General features: G+C 36.2%; 1 protein-coding gene across 8 annotated transcripts in view; it reads left to right on the top strand.

The window, feature by feature from the left end:
* Positions 1 to 18,583, top strand: part of HELZ (helicase with zinc finger) — a 153,762-nt gene that overhangs the window by 51,136 nt on the left and 84,043 nt on the right. For 4 of the 8 annotated variants that reach the window (XM_067021926.1, XM_059046573.2, XM_067021924.1 and 1 more), the window contains 5 exons: positions 5,320 to 5,587; positions 8,427 to 8,760; positions 9,624 to 9,754; positions 14,699 to 14,878; positions 15,421 to 15,525. In XM_067021926.1, coding sequence (XP_066878027.1) covers positions 5,320 to 5,587; positions 8,427 to 8,760; positions 9,624 to 9,754; positions 14,699 to 14,878; positions 15,421 to 15,525 — 1,018 coding nt within the window. The remainder of the gene's footprint in view (positions 1 to 5,319; positions 5,588 to 8,426; positions 8,761 to 9,623; positions 9,755 to 14,698; positions 14,879 to 15,420; positions 15,526 to 18,583) is intronic. The other 4 variants (XM_067021927.1, XM_067021922.1, XM_067021928.1 and 1 more) reach the window with 2 other exon arrangements.

Genomic DNA, 18,583 nt, shown 5'->3' with positions numbered 1-18,583 from the left:
ACTTAATTCCTGTATGACCCTGGGCAGAGAACTTAACATCTCTGAGCTTCATGTGGAAAACATCTGGTAAATGGAGCTAGTAATATCTGTCATAGGGAATTATTGTGAGAGCTAGAACTGAACCTTGCACAGTATCTGGCACATAGTAGGTAGGCATTTCGTAGAGAGTAGCTGCTGATGTTATCATTAGCCATCATTAGGGTAATTTCTGGTTTGCAAACAGAAAGGAAAAAGGAAGAGAGAAGGGTTTTTTGTTTTGTTTTGTTTTTGTGTTTTTGTTTTTTTTAGTGAGGACCAAGCCTAGGGTGCAGCCAAGGGACTGAAAAGCGGAGATGAAGACCCAAGTTATTGAGGCCACGGCACTTAGAGATCTTGGCAGGAGAAGTTGTCCCAAGATAAATGACGTTTTGAGACTGGTAACTGGAAGAAATAAAGAGTCTCATTTCTGATGTTTCTGATATATCGGTTTGAAAATATAGTAAAATTTATATTTGATTCAGATATGGTAGCGGGAATTAATACAGACAGGGATGTTCTCCCATTTGGGACCAATGCTATATACCCTCCCCCCTTTCTATAATACTGTATCCTTTCTCTTAGTGACCTTTTTGCAGTTTGATATCTTTGCCTATTTTCCTTTAAACAAGGTCTTCCTTCTAAGTTGTTATGTTATGGAAAATAATTGAATAAAATCAAGCATTTTCTTGAACTAATTTGGAAACATTAAAACAGTTTCACATAGTGAAATTTGTTTCTCAAGGACGTTGGAAAAACAGATATTACAAGAGAACAATATAAAATCTACAAAATGTATTTTCTGATATTTTGAACATTATAAAGAGAAAAACTTAAATCTAGGTTGAGGCAAGCGAGATGACATTTGATTGGCTTTTTTTGGTCATTACTTAAATTAGCTGGCCTGTCGTGCTCATTTTTAGTTCTGTCTTTGATGTTTTTACTACTCTTACAATTGATGTCGTCTTTTTCATTGTTTTCTCCTTGTTGGTGAGGTTCAGGTACAGAAAAAGGCACTATATGAACTAAAAAAAAGTTTCTTTGGATTAAAGATGTGCTTCTCACAAACTTGTGGCAAAGGACATTTTACAAAATAAGGAAGTTAGTGAGTTTTCCCCTGGCTTAGAACACAGACTGCATTATACGCTTTATGCCTCAATTTTTTTTTTTTTTTTTTTTTTTTTTTTTTGTGGTATGCGGGCCTCTCACTGTTGTGGCCTCTCCCATTGTGGAGCGTAGGCTCCGGACGCGCAGGCTCAGCGGCCATGGCTCACGGGCCCAGCCGCTCTGCGGCATGTGGGATCTTCCCGGACCGGGGCACGAACCCACGTCCCCTGCATCGGCAGGCGGACCCTCAACCACTGCGCCACCAGGGAAGCCCCTATGCCTCAATTTGAGTAATAGAAATGTTTTGCTTGACAGAACTGATCTGGAATTCTGCTTTGAATATCTGGAAGCTACATGTTGGAAATTAGTTCTTATATTTAAATTTGAAAATGATATTTATTACACATTACTTTTAGGCCAGCAATGTATGTTAAAATTAACATTAAAAGTTAGTATGTCTTAAAAATTATCTCTGGCTGTCAAAGTTGTTGGTAAATTAAGGACATGTTTATATATATATAAATATATAATGTTTACTATTATAGGGTCAGAAAATTAATAGAAAAATTGATTTAAAAAATAGGGGCTTCCCTGTTAGTCCAGTGGTTAAGACTACACGCTTCCAATGCAGGGGGCATGGGTTCGATCCCTGGTCAGGGAACTAAGATCCCATATGCTGCATGGCGTGTCCTAAAAGAAAAAAAAAAAAAAACAGAACAAACAAAAAATAGTATATTTGTCAATAAAAGATAAATGTAACTGAGTAGAAGAGGGTAAAAAGTGTGAGGTACTCCTATGTTACTCTGCTGTTTTAACTTTTTATTAGCCTCATTAAGAGAACAGACAACATGGATAAGCTAAGAGATGTTCATCTTACGTCTGAGTAGCTGCTTTAGTGAAAGAAACGATGTTGAAATGGATAGCTGAAGTCCTAGTTTGGGTTTCCTTTGGGATTTTGTTTTATTGTTGATTTGAGCTGTCAAGGTTTGTAAAGCCACAGACCAAAATGTTTCCTAAGGAAGAGTGTTGTATCCAGTTTTGGAATTAGGAATCATTTCATCTCATTCTCTTTAAGTCCTAGATAAATATACCTGTTTTTAATAAATCCCACATTTGACATGCATTTACTGCATGCCTCTTGTGTGTCAGCCTGTGTGCTGGGTATGTAGGACACTGCATGTTTTTCTCCTAACTTCTTATCCACGGTCCAGGGTCTGTTTAGGATAATTTTCAAGTCTGCTGTACTACGTACTTCAAGATATGACAGACCAACCCTTTGGATGCTTTATTAGAATAGTAACTGTGCGGCTGAAATGAGAGCATTTGCTGTTCACAGTAATCAGAAAGGTGAGGGAAGTTGAGAAGCGAATCTTGTGTCAGACTAGTTATTCCAACCTTGAATTCTGTTTCTCACAGTAAGAGTCCTTCCCATATGTTATCGTCAGGAAATTAGGTGTGTTCTAATTATCTTTACCTTTTTCCTATGAATTTCTCTTAAAATACATGTGTAGCTTCTGCCTGTCATACCTCAGGGTAACAAATTCCGTGGGTTTATACTTTGTCAGCGTTTCAGATTTATTATTACAGGAGTTGCTTAATAAGTCAGTGTTAAACTCTCCCTAAGTGATTTTAGGCATATTGATTCTAACCTGTTCACTTTTCATCTCCCCAGAATGTTTTGGGTTTTTTTTATTTTTAATTTTAGCCTAGTTTAGACTGAGGAAGAGCGCTTTCTGAGCCATGGACGGACTGGCTCAGGTGCCCTGAGCAGTGTTCACGTCTGGGTTGCGTGTTAGCTGGTGCATGTGCTGCACGGGGGGCGAGATGAGCCCCACGACTAGCGTGTCCAGTGTCCCCCTGGGGGAGCCTCAGCTTCCTCCTTTGCTTAAAGAGGAGCTCTTAAGACCTAATGACCTTTAACCGCTGTAAGTAGGTGGGTAATTAAACAGGTTTAATAAGAAGCTTTTTATAACTGAGAGGATTGGAGGCAGAAGTTTGTCTCAAGTTGCACATGAGCAGGGAAAGAGAAGTGGTTTTTGCAGAAGATACGCCCAGTAGTCACTGGCCCCCGTCCATCTTGGATGCCTGAGTTAATGGCCAAGGTCAGTGGTTTGGAGACTTTTTGATGCTGGTACACGTGGATTTTCCCAGGATTCTTCTCTCTGCTCCCCTAGGTCTCCTCTCTCCTATATTGTATTTATAGTTATTAAAAAGATGGAATAAAATTTAACATTGTTTCAGAATTGTTTTGAAATTGTTGTGCTACCTGCTAAAGACATTCATTTTAAGAATTTCATAAAATCAGGGTGGGAATCATGGTACTAAATAGGTAAAATGAGAAAAACAGATACTATTTCTCATGCCACTTTTCCCAAAAAGCCTGAATACTTTTAGCCCAGAGTAGAGTGATTTTCTGTAAAATTTGCTTTGTCTATTAAATAGGTGATACAAAAGCTTTTTTAAAGGAAAGCTGTACCATTTTAAGTTTGTTATTATCCCAGTTACTTAAATGGCAGTTAGGAGTCGCTAGTGACTTTTTAAAGAATGTGAATATAATATTGATGTGTAGGTATAGTCTGAATCAGTTTCTTATTTAAGATAAAATTATGAAATATAATTTCCCTATGTCCAAAGAATAGACATCCTTTTATTACATATTAAATAGATTGTTTAATACTGCACAGAGTTTAGTGGGTTTTTTTAAAGAGCTGGTTATTTGGTTTCTGTACCATTAGTGTTTCTCCTTTTGACTTTTGAATTAAGGGAAGAAAATTATGTACATCCTGGCTATTTTGTTCATAGTATCTGATCTTTAGTGATGGTATAATCTGTTTTAGGAATGTTGGCCTTTGCATAATTTAAATATTTTTTATAGCTGTGATCTAAGAAAGGATAGGAAGGACCCAATTTTAGAGTGATTTAGGAAGAAAATGTGGTTAGTTTATGAAACTTCTCGTGAGGCTATTGCAAAAACAGGCCATCATTATCTGATCCAGAGGATTTTAAAAATGCAAAATTTTAATAAGAAGACAACCTTTATATATTGATGGTTATAGTTGTGTTTATATTGCCATTTGATGAATAATCAAACTGGCATGTAAAAGTGCCTTTTCAAGGAACAAAGATTAGAAATTAGGACTTTTACATTTTAATCTTTATTATGATACTGGGATAAACTATTTTCTAATATTGAGAAATTTCTCTTGGTGGATGACTATACTTATATGTTTATAATTTATATATAACATTTAAATATAGCCAAATCTGTCACAAAGCAAGACAAGACAATTATACAATCTGCTCTCATTTCAGAGATAGCACAGGATAACTTGTCTTTGCACTTTGGAGACTGATCTCTGTTTAAACGTTTTATTATTTCTCCCTAAAGTTTTAACTGGAGTTTTAAAACCATCTTCCCGATTCGGTTATAGATTAAAACTGGGTCTTGGCCTAGTGCGTTAGTTAAGCAACTGTTTTCTTCCCCTTTTGGTCAAGTTTCATATTTGTAGGTGTATGTGTGTTCCACTCAATAGAAAACTAACATGCACTGTGGATAGAGTGAGGCTACCCAGTGCTCAGGACTTACGTTACGATGTGTTTCACCCGGTGCTGGTATTCTGCTGCATTTTTTTTCCAGAGCTGTGAGAACTTGATCAGTCATTCATTTTGACATTGTGCCCTACCTACCATGCAATTTAACTGAGGCTAAACTGGATTTTTCTGAAATGGCATTTGAATAGTACTTTTTATCACTTTTAATGTGGAATTTAATGTGGGAAAAAAACACGAAAGGTTTTTGTTTCTCTAGTAGGAAGAGAAAAGTGATTATCACCTGATGAGATTTTGTCTTATGAGAAATTTACCATACTTTCTTCCTGCAGATCAGATTTCTCTTGACTAAAGAGTTAAGTTCTAAATGTTAATCTGTATTTTTAAAATGTTAATAACTATCTCTGGTATGACCTAGCCTGAGGTACAAAAAAATATTTTTTACATGAATTCCTATTTATGTTATTTTGTTAACCTAGACAAAAAAATATTTCTGATATGGGGAAAACACTCTGTCAAATGGGGTTTTATATTGTTTCATTTTTAAGAACTTTAGCATACAGAATTCTCTTACCAAAATGCACAGTGTATTATTTGAGAATTTTAATGTTGTGTTCCTTTATAAATGTGTTTTTTGTTTCCATTTAGATCTTGAGTACCTGATGCATGCAAAACAACAGCTGGTAACCACGGCTAAGCGTTGGGATTCTTCTTCTAAGACTATTATAGATTTTGAACCTAATGAAACTACTGATTTGGAGAAGAGCCTTCTTATCAGATACCAAATTCCTCTCTCTGCTGACCAGCTGTTTACCCAGTCCGTTTTAGACAAATCATTGACCAAGACCAACTATCAGTCCCGGTTGCATGACCTTCTTTATATTGAGGAGATAGCCCAGTATAAGGAAGTCAGCAAGTAAGTTACTTTGGAAACACTTTTCTTTCCTTTCTTTCCTTTTTAACATCTCCCCTTTGGATAGTATTTTTCATGTTTGAAATACAGAGGGGTACCTGAGTGCAGCCAGGTAGTGAAATGGTTGTTATTCAGTAGCTGTTATCCAGTATTGGTATATGAGCTTAAGGGAAGAACTGTGCTCATCTTGGCACCCCTAGTGTATAGTGCCTTGCTCGCCTCCACTGCTGCCGAGCACTGGCAGTATAGACGCGTGGTCCCTGCTCTTCAGGAGGCCTCTGTCAGTGGGAGAGCAAACACTCAGTGATTATTTGTCGAACAAATGTACAAAAACTGAAGGAGACCACATATTTTGAAAAGTAATCATGAAAGTAGTATTGGGGGAATTCATACTGGTTCCTTACATTTTAATTATAAGGATTGGACTGTACAGGAACACCTCAGAGATAGTGTGGGTTCAGTTCCAGACCACCACAGTAAAGCAGATATTGCAGTAAAGCAAGTCACGTGAATGTGTTGATTTCCCAGTACATATAAGAGTTAGGTTTACTCTATTCTGTAGGCTATTAAGTGAAATAGCAGGATGTCTAAAAAAAAAAAAGTACATACCTTAATTTAAAAATACTTTATTGCTAAAAAATGCCAACCATCGTCTGGCCTTCGGCAAGACATGATCTTTTTGCTGGTGGAGGGTCTTGCCTCAGTGTTGCTGGCTGCTCACTGATCAGGGTGGTTCGTGGTTGCTGAAGGTTGGGGTGGCTGTCTTATTTTAATTTCTTAAAATTGCTGCATCGATTGACTCTTCATGAACAGTTTCTCTGTAGCAGCAACACTGTTTGATAGCATTTTATCCACAGTTAGAACTTGTTCCAAATTGGAGTCAGTCCTCTCAAACCCTGCCACTGCTTTATCAACTAAGTTTATGTCATATTCTAAATCTTTTGTTGTCATTTCAACAGTCTTCACAGCCTCTTCACCAGGAGTAGATTCCATCTCAAGAAACCACTCTCTTTGCTCATCCATAAGAAGCAACTCCTCATCTGTTAGCTTTTTATCACGAGATTGCAGTAACTCAGTCCCATCTTCAGGCTCCACTTCTAATTCTAGTCCTCTTGCTGTTTCCACCACATCTGCAGTTTCTTCCTCCCCTGAAGTCTTGAACCCCTCAGAGTCATCCATGAGGGTTGGAATCAGCTTCTTTTATTAAACTACGGTTAATGTTGATATTCTGACCTCTTCCCATGAATGACAAATGTTTTTAATGGTGTCTGGAATGGCAGATCCTTTCTAGAAGGTGTTCAGTTGACTTTGCCCAGATCCATCAGAGGAATCACTGTCTATAGGAGCCATAGCCTTATGAAATATATTTCTTAAATAAGAAGACTTGTTAGTCGAAATTACTCCTTGATCCATGGGCTTTAGAATGGATGTTGTGTTATCAGGCATGAAAACAACATTAATCTTGTTGGTCCTCTCCATCAGAGCTCTTGGGTAACCAGGTGCCTTGTCAGTGAGCAGTAATATTTTGAAAGGAATATTTTCTCTGAGCAGTAGGTCTCAACAGGGGACTTAAAATATTCAGTGAACCATGTTGTAAACAGATGTGCTGTCATCCAGGCTTTGTTGTTCCATTTATAGGGCACACAGGCAGAGTAGATTTAACATATATCTTAAGAGCCCTAGGATTTTTGGAATCGTAAGTGAACATTGGCTTCAACTTAAAGTCACCAGATGCATTAGCCAATAATGAGAGTCAGAGTCAGCCTGTCCTTTGAAGCCAGGCATTGACTTCTCCTCTCTAATATTGTCAGCAGTACAAAAGTTTGTGTTACAGAAGTGTATAATGTTTTAGAAAAGGGTTTTTTTTCTTTTTCCTTAAGAATTTATAAGACATTCTTGACCTCACGTATCCAAAAGAAGATCTGAAAAGAAAATTCAGTAGTACCATTAAAAAGTAGCCTTTTGCACAAATGGGTATATAGATTATAAAACAATTAAATTTTTCATTCAAATTCTTTAAACCTTGTGACGAGAAAGGAGACAGCGTTCCCATTGTTGCCACTTTGTCTTCTCTCTCACGGCGCCATTTCGGAACGGCAAAGGGGAAGAGCTGTGCATTTACTGAAATCTTTGTCTCACTTCCTCTCTCTTGACTGTGTGAATTCATCTCGATTCTCTGTGCTCCTTGCACAGCCACGTTCTCTTTCATGCTCACGCGTGCTCATGGAAGTGGGAGCGAGTGCACCAGCCATTGTCTAAGAAGATAGCCTTTAACTTTTCTTCCCATAATTTGGGCATGAGACCTGCCTTGATGTAGCCATGAGTAAAAATGTGCTCTGGATGTTACTTGTCAGCGCTAGGGGAAGAGAAATTTTATGGTTAGAATCTTGGTAAGGTCTACTTGGAAAGCAGCAGTTTAGTAGAAGTCTGTTGTGGTTTCAATACAGTACATTTCCTTCTGGCTTTAGGTGATTTTAAAGTCTTGATTGTCCTCATGATACATTCAAACAGACTTTCATATTAACTGATACATGATGTTTCATTTTATTAAAAAACCATGCTTAGCTTCATTTTAAATGCGCTCAGACTTAAAAATATGTGTGTGTTCTTCAGCACGCCTAAGCCTGCCTTTTTATAAACTTGCAGAGTTCATTCACTTAAAGTTCTGTTGTTTCCAGCTCGGATTAAAGACAGTATATAATTTGTAGCTCAGTGGAGTGGAATTGATAATGAACCTTGAATTTTTCTATGTTTGTATTTGATTTATTTTGTTTTACTCTCTTACTTAGTTTTAATGTTTTTGATGTAAAATAGTCAAACTCATTTTCTGCTGCTGACTTAGGTTCAACCTGAAGGTGCACTTGCAGATTCTAGCAAGCTTCATGCTCACTGGAGTTTCTGGAGGTGCAAAGTATGCTCAGAATGGACAACTGTTCGGCCGTTTTAAGCTTTCGGAGACACTTTCGGAAGATACTTTGGCGGGACGGCTGGTGATGACCAAAGTCAATGCTGTTTATTTATTACCAGTCCCTAAAGAGAAGTTAGTACAGACCCAGGGAACCAAAGAGAAGGTTTATGAAGCTACTATTGAAGAAAAAACAAAAGAATATATATTTTTAAGGATATCCAGGGAATGCTGTGAAGAACTTAATCTTCGGCCTGACTGTGACGCACAGGTATGTCCTGAAGTGTGGCAGCTTCACGGTGTCTGTACTTTCCCCGTCAGCAGGTCCTCTCCTGCTGCTTTCACTTCCCCCCTTCTGCCACAGCTAGAAGTGCAGCTGACTTTGAAGTATTGATTCTGGTGGGTGGAGAGTTGGACCTTTGATAACGTTCAGAGAAAATCGATTCTCTTTAAGTAAAATCTAAAATGTTCCAGTGTTATACAAGGTCAAGCTTGCTGATTTCTGTTTCAAATCGGCAATGGAAGAACAGATTAAAACAAACTAAGCTAGATCCTGGGGCAGTTCTTATCTGAAGTTGTATCTGCTCCTGTTCTTTTTGTCTTTATGGGTTTTTAGGTGAACTGTGCTCAGGCTGCCATATTTAACTGGAAAGCTACTCTTTTTTTCTTTTTAAATATAGCATTTGGTGAATATTATCCATTAATAGTAAATCAATACAGTGTCATAGGCCTTGTTTTAACCCTTGAGGGATGATATTTCACAGATGTTCTACTAATTTTATCAAATATATTCTTCATAGGAATGGTGGAATCAGATGATCTTTATTTAAGATTAAGTAATTTACAAGTGCCTCAGTTTCTTTAGATGAAAAATGAGGTTTATAATAGTATACACGTCATTGGTGCTATTAAATGGGGTAATCTATGTAAAGTGCATATTACAGTGCCTGGCACTGAATAAACAAAGCAAATATTAGGCATAATAATTATTATTACACTATGATTACACTTTAAAGGCATCTCTAAACTTGGCCCCTGTAAAAGGGGATCTCCACAGAGCATTCTAGGAAGCTGAAAAGCACTGGTGTTTGCTTTAATGCTTTTTAAAATAATCTTTAAAATTTTGTCTTTTAGGTTGAACTTCAGTTTCAATTAAATCGATTACCCCTCTGTGAAATGCATTATGCGCTAGACAGGATCAAGGACACTGGGGTTTTGTTTCCAGACGTCACTATGACCCCAACCATACCTTGGAGTCCCAACAGGTACAAAAAAGAGATATCTCATTCCAGAAGTTATATACATTTTAAATTTAATATGTGTCAAATAACTCAAATATGTTTATAAGAGAGTCTCCATATATTCTTCAAGAGACATGTTATTAGTTGAGAAAAGAGAGTACAAGAACCCTTAGAATGAAGCATTTGAAGTTCATCATCGATTTTCTTCACTTTTCCTCAGAGTCTAAATAAGTTCTATTGCTTTTCTCAACGGCCTTAATTTGATAGAATGCCAAGCAATTTAGGAATATTCCTGAGTAGAAGCTGAATAGGGAAACAAGGGCCTTTTTTAAATGGTTCAAATAGTTAATTTAAAATAATTTTTGAATAGGGAAGACATTTTTGTAATTTAGGAAAATGGAGGAAGTATCGTGGAAGATGCTATAAAGTTAATTGTTATGTAAGTATTTTTCTGCTTAATTCTCTTTACACATCTTTACATGTAGTTAAATATGATACCTCTATTTTGTTTCCAGACTAACTGTAGTGACAGCTCTATGACTGAATCTTTTTTATTCTTTTACTGGATTTTATCCTCTTGGCCCCTGCCCATGCCCAGCTCACTCTACCATTTTTTTTTTTTTTTTTTTTAATCTCAGGGGCTCCACAAAATAGTTTATTTTTTAATCACTTGTGTCAATCTAGTCATGGTAGGGTGACCCTGTTCCATCTCTGATGGAGGCTCTGGTATCTTTACTGAGTGGTTTCCAAGGCCACCCTGGGTGCTGACATGAGCTGGCAGGCAGGGGAAGCAGGAGCACAGAGGACCATGTGGGAAGTTTTTATGGGCCAGGCCTAGAAGCGACTTATATCATTTCCCCTCACACTTCATTTCTTCTGGTCCTAAAAACAGAACAAATCAAAATATGCCTTATAATACAAAACCCAAATCATTTCTCCCTTGTTTTCGCTTTCCTCATTCTTCTTTTTATTGCCAAAATTCTTGAGCAAGGATAGTCAACCTAATTGTGATATTCTTATCTACTCATCCTGTAATGTCTTCTACTTCCTCACTCTCCTGAAAGTAATCCGTGATCTACCAATTGTAAAAATCCAGTGACATCTCATATTTTTAGCTCTTATGGGATTCAGCTTCTCTGCATCCTTCCCTTCTTTCCACCCCTACAGCCAGGGCATAATTTAGGGCTGGGCTGTTTCCCTAGCCTTCTTGTCAGTTGTCAGTCCCGCTGTCTGTGTCTCTGTTCTGTGGTCCGACCCACATACTTCTTCCAGAGTTAGTTTGCTAAAATACTCATTTCATTTCACTGCTTATAAACCTCTGAAGGGCTTCTCCTTGAGATGCAGATAAAGTCTGACGTCCTAATGCAAAACTCATATTATGTGGTCTCATTGACAATGCTTCTCAGCAGTATCTTTTCAGATTTCTTCTACTTTTTTCTTCTTACTCTCCCTTTCTTCCTCTAAATCCTCATGTTCTAGCCGTATAGAATTACCTTGACGTTTGTTTAATTTGCCCTGAACTTATTTGCCTCCTTATCTTTTTAAAAATTCTTTAAAATTAAAAAAAATTGTGGTAAACTCTACATAACGTAAAATTTACCATCTTAACCATTTTTAAGTGTGCAGTTCAAGAGTGCGAAGTGTCTTCACATTGTTGTGTAGTTTATCTCCAGAACCTTTTCATGTTGCAAAACGGAAACTTTATACTCGTTGAACGCTGCATTTCTGCCTCCCGCAGCCCTGTGTTTTCTATCTGTGGTTTTTTTCTCCCTGAAATAATCCTTGCCCAATGTTGACCTATTGGAGGATCTACCTGTCCTTTAAAATTTAGTCCCGCCCAAGGGCTCTATCCTTCTAGTAAATGAATCTGCTCTTCCGTTTCATTATTTCAACTAATATTTATTGATGCCTAGTATGTGCTAGGTTCAGTCAGTTTTGTACTTTCAAGCATAATTTCTCTAAAATTAATTTTTATCAGTTGAGTACATTTCTGCTGTTTTCATTAGACTGAGCTTTTTAGAAGAGACCACATCTTATTTGTCTTTGAATCTCCAACACAACCTTGCACATTATTAATATATGACACATTTAAGTTAATAAGAATATCATGTTTAAAGAAGAAAATTAGGGTTTCAAATGTGAGGCCATACCAATAAACTTATAGGCATTGACTTGATATGTTCACTTCTGAAAAATATATGTGTATAGCAGTATATTCAAATACCACTGATTGCAAGTGTTAACTGCAGACGTAAGGAAATGTCAAGTAGCAGAAAACCTTCAAGCAGGAAGAGATTTCATACCACTGTAATTTAAATAGTAATTAAAATGTATCTAGGTCTAGGAACGCTGAGAAGCTATTAGCCATTTAAAATCTTTTCTGGAATAAGGTGGAATATAGAAAGATAAATGAAATTGAGAAATTACTCTTGAGCATATAGTCTATAAATTAATTACAACAATGCGTCAGACCAGGAAAAAAAAAAAAAGAACTTAGAATTATTTGGTTCAGGGAATAAAATAACTCTTATTTTATTCAGAGTAAACTTGAGAAGACTTTATATTGTTTTAATTGTGAAAATCAGAGATGACTTTTACCATCATGTTTATTGTAAATTTTCTTCCCTTTATTAAGCAGGTAGTATAATAAATAGAGACAATTTGTTTTACTTATTGGCTTTCTATAAATGTTCATCATTCATGACCAGAAACTATAGAGATGACTCACATTGGTAAAGTTTCTGATCTACTCTGAAGCGTTTATTTGCACTGAAACAATTGACAAGTAGAATGGTCTGTATAAATAAAACAGAGATATCGACATATTTTAGAATTATACCTGTAAATCTATCACTAATCTCTTAGATTTATACTTATGTATATAATCTAATATCGATCTCATTCATAAGTTCATTAAAGTCCCCAAATTTGAGAGATTAGAGGGTATTCTAAAAACATTCTTTGATTTTCAAAAGTGTGTGCTGGTCAAGTAATATCTTATTTTTCTGAAATCCTCAGAAAATATTATAGTAATAGAAGTCAAAGTTAATTTTGCGCTTATTGCTCAGTTATTCTTTTTTTCTTTTTTTTAGTTATTCTTCTTAACAGCTTACATGCATTATCTTATTTGATCCTTTAAAATATCTATCTGATGCAAGTTTCATTATCTCCATGTACAGATAAAGGAACCATTGGGGTCAGTTATTGTAGAATCATAGTGGTCAGGTATAGATGCAAGCGACAGTTTGTTGGATTGACTGTGGCTTAAACAAATAGAAGTAGAGGCCCGGAGCTGGGTGGTTGAGGGCTGGTACGGGGGCTCAGCAGTACCTTTGCAGACCTAGTCTCCCTTTTCTCTCTACTTAGAGAGCATATTCGTTTTCTTTGTGATTCCTGTTGTTGCCTCATGATTATAAGATGGCTTCTGCAATTTTATTTATCATGAGCTTTTTCCAGCAAGGTGAAGGAGGAAGGCAAAGCAGCAGGAAGGCTTTCTTCTAGAGAGGCTTTGTTTTGTTTTATTGGGTATAGAAGCCCTTCTGAGGGACTTCTTTTACGTCTCATTGACCAGAGTTGGGTCTCCAGCCACAGAGGCTGGCAAGGGAGTATTACAGCTGTCTGGGCTCAGTAGTGGAAGGAGGAAGAGACGGGCACCGCGGGTGGTTTGGGGGTAACCGTGCCACAGTTCCTGCCACGTGTATTAGCTCTGGACTTGGTACCTACCTAAAGCAGTTTCCTTATTTATAGGAGATGGAGCATTGCTAGGTACTGGCAGAATTTTGAGTAAAGAAACTGGTTAATGCTGAGGGATTCTTTGGAGTTTTAGTGAATGGCTTCCAGGAAATCTCGTGCCACTGGTCAGAGTCCTTTTGTTTTTTACTTTAAAAAAGTTAACTTTCAGAAAAATAAATAATGACATGTTTATATGCTTAAAATTTGTTTTCTAAGGTTTTACATTAGGAGAATTTTGTTTGTTTGAAGTTATCTATCATAATATATAGCATTGGTTATAATTTTTTAAAACTGAAAGAGTTAAGAAAACTTTCCATAAATAACTAGCTTCTGTTTAAGTAGAGTGTAGCCTCACAGAATGGGCATTTTGCTTCTAAACTGTGTCCTCCTATTTCAGGATTATTTTGTAGGCATTTTGCAAATTTTCTAAGAGTCTCTTTACACGCCCTTCCTATTTTGGTTTACATCTCTTTCATTTTTACCATAGTTGTTGCAATATTTAGTATTATAATTGTAGTTATGAGAAAGAATGCTGTTGATTCTCCACTTACTTTGATCCCTTTCAGCATCTGCCGTCCATTTAAATCTTCAATACTTAGCCAAGTCATAGAAGGGACACTAATAAGATAGATTTCATTACAACAGCCATTTGTGTTGCCATGACAGGTGTTCTCTACCCAGAAAATTAGGACATATGTATGTTATTTGTGTGCGTGAAAAAAAATCAGAAAACGTTTCATATTGTTTGGCCTTAAAAAAAACCCTGCTATTTTTTCAATTAAGAACTTTATAAAAGTTTGGTATCTCTTAACCAGTGACACAGGTTTTTTTCTTTTTCTTTTGTTTTAAATTTTACTGATAGATCTTTCAATGGATTATAATTTCAAAATCAGTTAGTTTCCCTTTTCCATTTTATTTGCTATACAAAGAAACTGCTGCTACATAGCAACTAGACTGGAAGTGTGTTGTGATATCTCTTGGTTAGTTCCCAGACTTTTTGCACTTGGAAAGGACAGGATAACTAAAGTGAATTTTGATCCGAGTAGTGAAACACCCTACACCGACTTTGTTAGGAATTTTTTAAAAAGTAGTTTTAGAATAAGCATTTGTTTTTACAGATGCTATGTTATTTCAGTATTTTTAACGGTTCAGTAACATTCAGGATACTTGTGTGCCATGTTCTGCTTGTGAATAAGATGCATGTGTTTAAAATAACTTACATGTTCATTTCTTTAGACAGTGGGACGAGCAGTTGGACCCTCGGCTAAACGCAAAACAGAAGGAGGCCGTCCTGGCCGTTACGACCCCACTCTCGGTACAGCTGCCCCCCGTCCTCATCATCGGCCCCTACGGCACCGGCAAGACGTTCACCCTGGCTCAGGCCGTCAAGCACATCCTCCAGCAGCAGGAGACCAGGTGAGGTGGCGTTGTGTGTGCCCCGGTCTCATCAGCAGGCCACGGTTTCTGTCCTTGTCGTGAAGACAAAGCAAGGGCTAGCGAGACAGTTTTCATCTTGCTGGCAAAAATTTTAAAAAATTACAAATAAAGAAAAAGAGCCACACTCAAACCCCAAAGCACTAAAATTTGAATTCTCTGAAAATGTACTGCTTTTAAAAATGGGCAACATAGAGAATGGTAGCTTTTAAATAGTCCTCAAAACGCCAAGTCTGCTAAGAGATTGTGATAAATGTTAGTGCCAAAAGGGTTGGGTTTTTAAAAAATAATTTTCTATGATAGATTTAAAAATAATTTGGGGGAACTGATCTCCTTTACAGCTTAAAGAGTAATTAAGCTTTAACAATAATTTCCTAAAAGCGTAATTGCATAATATGTTAGAGGTTACTGAGTAGGTTGCGGGAAATGTATTATATTAAAATGGCCGCTGCTTTTTTTTGGTGTTATACTGCTTGAATAGTTTTGTGTTTTATCATTCTTTTTATTTGCACCATTTATTTCAGCAGGATTCTCATTTGCACCCATTCTAATAGTGCTGCTGATCTCTACATAAAGGATTATTTACATCCATATGTAGAAGCAGGCAATCCCCAGGCAAGACCTCTCAGGTATTTTTTTAAGGCTTATTATGTCTCTGTATCATACTTTATTATTCTTAAGAAAAGGTGTCTATAAAGATTTTAGTAACTTTGAGAAAACCAAAATCTTTAACTGTGCATTGGCATTTGGAGGTTATGCCTTTTGAAGAAACCATTTAAATTAAGGAAAAATTTAAAAATCTTTGACCATTCATTTCTTAAACATTAAGTAAAGAGAAAGACATCCTTTTTTAAGTTTTGTATGTAAAAAATGTTGTTACAATCTGAGCCGATTTTGATGTGTTCCTCTAAAAGCTACTATATATAAATTTATGATTTAATAAATTTGTGATTAAATCAATTTTAATTAAAATTGTAGCATATTTTGCATGGCAGAGGAGTCATGCAGTGATAGTTTATGGCAATAAAATTTTGACTGTGATCGTGCAGGTAATTTCATAGACGCTACGCATTAGAGAAGCATGAAATTGGAGTGATTTCTGCAGCACGGTGTAACCGACTGGTCCTTACAGCTCTTTGCTGTCATTTAAGAGATAAAGGAAATTCTAGCTTAATACAGGTGTACTAAGTGTCTACGGATATGAAATGTTCTTAAATATAGGGTTGTGGGGGAATAAAATCCTTTTCTTCAGAAAACAATAAAGAACCATTAAATGGTTATTATACCATTTGCTCTCATTGTTATATGAATTAATGTTTAGTTTTGCCATTTTACAAACTAATATGTCATGCCCTATGTTGTTCAATACAGTTATTGTTTAAAAATTAATTTCTAACCACACTTTTGAATCATAATTCACTAACTTTTTCTTTCTAGTTGAGCCTAGGCATGGAAAAACGAGGTTACGCTATTTAATTCTTTAATAACCATAAGCAAAGCCATTGGAATGATTTTGCAGTTGCTTTAAAAAGAACAAAAGAGAAAAAAGTGGCATGGCCCATTAACACAGGTTTTTATGCCACACTCTGTTTCTACTCTGAAGACAAATTAGAGAAGAAATAAGTATTTTAAGTAGAACCCAGTTTTATTTGATAAGAAAATATCACATGTATACAGTCACTATAAATGAAAATGTGATATTTACCAATGTATAAATTCATCGATAACTAGTTTGCTTCAGATTCTAATCTTTTTTAGCCCATAACGGAAATTGAGTTAGCTAGTAGCATATTTGCTATGAGTGTTCTTACTTCGGTGTCGGTAAGGAGTTTTATTGTTGGTAGAGCTTGTGTGTGTGCTTATGTTTGTGTATGTATGTTCTGTAGGAACTGTGACAATCTCATCTATCTTTGTACTTGGCTTGGAAGCAGTGGAGTGAAGACCCCTCAAAGCTTGGTTGACCTAGCATAGGTCACTTGACATTTGGGGCAGGAGAGCTGTGGTTGATAAACACTGAAATCCATTATTTGGCTAGCATGATGTTTAGCTTTTCCCATGTAAAATTATGTTTTGGGCGTTACAGTCCAACATGTAGTGCATCTGAATATGTAGGATAAGAAGTTGTGTTCCAGTAGGGTCTATGTATAGTTGTAGTGGCCCAAATACAGAAACTTGCCCTCTAGTAGAAAATATTTAAATTTATTTAAATACAAATTTCATGTTATTTCATTTAATAAGTGGAATAAAATAAGAAAAGTCTTGGCCTTTATGTGGCGCTGTATTTTCACCAGTTTTTCCGTTCAGGAAAGATGTTAACTTGTGAATGTATTTCCTAGGAGGGTTAATACATTGAAAGGTTAGGATTTATTAGCACCGTCTATTATTAACTGAGATTAACGTATGATTTTCCTAATGGACAACAAATGTGAGTGGTATGGGAGACGGAATAGAGACCATTAGAGTGGCTGAGCACTCTGGCGAGGTCAGCTTTCTGTGAATCGTCCCCGAATGCAGGGGAAAGAACACAAGAGGGCCCTAAGTGTCCGCACGTGACCTTGAAGATTTGTTGTCTCTGTGGAATAAGAGTGATGATGACAAGTGTACCTTCTCACACTGTAGCTTAGAGTGCGCCCTAATAAACGTGACAAAGTAGGAAAATAGCCATAAACACTAAGCAGCTAAAACAGTGAATATGTTTAAATATGCACACTTGTGGTTAAAATGTATAAAATTCTATTAGTTGCCAGGAGTTGAGCTTAAATTATTTCGGGATGGAGGTTTTAGAATCCGTTTTAATTACATTAAGTTTCAGTTCTTACTTCTTACTTTATTAGACTTAGAAGATTTTAAAATGGAACAGAGAGGAAGACATAGTTTCTGTGTTTGCTTCTGAAAACCAGTAGCCGATTCTGGCTGAGTTGTCACTTACTAGATAAAGGCTGTCTGTGGAGAAAAAGTGTACAGTTACTGTTTGCTGGACAAATACAAGCTATATGTTATTTTGTAAAGGTCTTTAAATAAATAAATAAGGTCTTTCTGATTCTGTAGCATATTTACGTAGTAATATTTTGGGGGTGTTCATTGCATATGAATTCAATACATGAATAAAATTTTGGTGAATTAAAATGATATATTACCAGACAGTCTTCAGTTTTAAATTTCATTATAATTCATGTGGGGTATGTGGACAGTTTATTTCCAGAAATATGTAAATTACTTAGTTGGTGTCACCTTTTATACCATGGACTTGAAAGTGTCAATTCTCCAATTTTGAAAAATGTTGTTGGATGTGTTTTAAATAATCTTATAGACAGTGTCTACCTTAAATGTTGCACAAAATGAAAGTACTGAGAAAATATTTAAGGCTTTTTAAAGTCAGCACTAGACTATTATATTTTTAAGGAAATGATCAAATTTTGTATTTGCCTATTGATCAAACTTTGTATTCTTACTTAACTTCATCTTGAGCTAGCTTTCCAAGGTAACTACAGAAAAGTCAGTAATGAGGCTTAGAACTTCCATTTCTATTTTTTCTTTGAGAAAGAAGCAGTGGCTGGAGTTAGACTTGATGAGTAATTTGAAAAGTGAATTTTTCAATTTTGTAATGAAATGTTCATTTAAGAAAATATGGAAAATATAGGAAAGCATGAAGAATAAAAATTATCTATAACCTTACCAGTCAGAGAT

This window comes from Kogia breviceps, chromosome 19 (assembly GCF_026419965.1).
Source record: "Kogia breviceps isolate mKogBre1 chromosome 19, mKogBre1 haplotype 1, whole genome shotgun sequence".
Lineage (NCBI taxonomy): Eukaryota > Metazoa > Chordata > Mammalia > Artiodactyla > Physeteridae > Kogia > Kogia breviceps.
This window is presented reverse-complemented; position numbering and strand designations above follow the sequence as displayed.